General features: G+C 26.9%; 1 protein-coding gene across 1 annotated transcript; it reads left to right on the plus strand.

Annotated features, from left to right (window-relative positions):
* Window positions 1-246: 246 nt before the first annotated feature.
* ENU1_206370 (hypothetical protein) lies at window positions 247-1,353 on the plus strand (the record flags this gene model as incomplete). The annotated part of the gene is made up of 1 exon (XM_008862262.1): window positions 247-1,353. The coding sequence occupies one exon, from the start codon at window positions 247-249 to the stop codon at window positions 1,351-1,353; it is 1,107 nt and encodes a 368-aa protein (XP_008860484.1).
* Window positions 1,354-1,668: the final 315 nt, after the last annotated feature.

Below are 1,668 nucleotides of genomic sequence, written 5' to 3' on the forward strand. Positions count from 1 at the left end.
TTATTTAATAATATTATTATTTCATTGATAAAATGATAAATCATAATACAGAATGAATAAGATAAATAAAAAGAAAGATTCTAAATGAAGAAAATATTACCGCATTTTTAAATAATGTTGATAGGAAATTGGTTGTAATATAAAAAAATTAATTCGTTTGTAACTTTTCTCAATGATGATAAACTAAAAATAGAAAAACACATGGTATTTATTCAAAGGGTTTACAACATCAATCAGTGTTTTCAAATGGGAGATTCTGAACAACAAGATATAGAAACGATAAACTCTCAACAACAAGAAATACAAGTAAACAATGAAACGACAGGCTCTCAACAACAAGAAAAAGAAGAAAACATTGAAATACCAGAATATCAAGAAACTTCAAAAGTACAGAACAAAAAAGGATGTTGTTCCTGCACACAAAGAGAATGTGATAAATCGGAACCAAGTTTTTGTTCACTTCTTTCATCAATACCAGGGATTGTTTCAATTACTTGTCAAATCCAATTATTAATCTTTACAAATGGAATACTTATTGGAATATTTGTTCTTTTCATTATTTCTACTGGTCATTTAATACTTGATTCAACAATTTCTATTTGGTATAAAATTGTCTATGGTTATGTGATGGTATATGGATCATTGTTATTAATAGAACTTATTTATTATTTCATATTATTTTCAATTGAATATGTATGCCGTTCACATGGGTATTTGTTTGGAGATGAAAAGTCAAATGACAATGAATCAAAAACATGTTGTAATGGATGTAATGGAAATCGTTACTGTCTTATTGAAATTTTAATAAGGGTTATAGGATTTATATTCCATTACATTGGGATTATTGCTCTAGTTTTTGGTGTAATTGCTGGGTTAATTGCTGGACTTTGCATAACGAAAAAACATGGAGAACCAAGTGTATTAACTTATATGGGATATTGTTATTTATTGATAGGATTAATAGGAAATGCTATTGCATTTGTGGTTTTTGTCATTGCAAAATTTGTATATAAATTATTGTACTACATAAGTAATAATTGCTCATGTAAATCAGAAGATAAAATGGATATTTGCATTAAAGCAATAATTTATTTATTCCCGTTCTCATTTATAATTATATGGATTATAAACCTGTTTGTTGAATGTTGCTGTAAATGTTGCTGTAAAAAATGTTCAGAAAAAGCAACAAAAATAACTAGCGGAATTATCGGAGTTATCTTCGTCTTATTCTTTATATTCTTTTTAATTTTTGCAACTGTACATTCACATAAGAATGATGGGCATATTGGATGGTATTGGCTGATATTTATTTTTCATGGATATCTGGATTTATTCCATCAATTCCAGCATTAAGTAAAAAACCAAAGGATGATGAAGATGAGTATTATGATGGTACAATTACATATAGTGATACAAAAAGTATAGAAACAAAAAAGGATGAAGAAACAGAAAATCCAAAAAAAGAAAGTAATGAAGAAACAGAAAATATTATGAAAGCACTAAAAGATTCATGTGGATTTGATTTTAGAAGTTCAACTTTTTTCGGAATTATATTATTTGTTTTTTGGATAGTTGTTTTGATAATAGTTGTTGTAGTTTCAGCTAAATCAAGAAAGGGAGATTCATCTTCTTCAACTTCAAAGAAAAGTATGTTTGAAGAAGAAAATG

This window comes from Entamoeba nuttalli (genome assembly GCF_000257125.1).
Source record: "Entamoeba nuttalli P19 unplaced genomic scaffold asmbl_9827, whole genome shotgun sequence".
In the NCBI taxonomy this organism is placed as follows: domain Eukaryota; phylum Evosea; order Mastigamoebida; family Endamoebidae; genus Entamoeba; species Entamoeba nuttalli.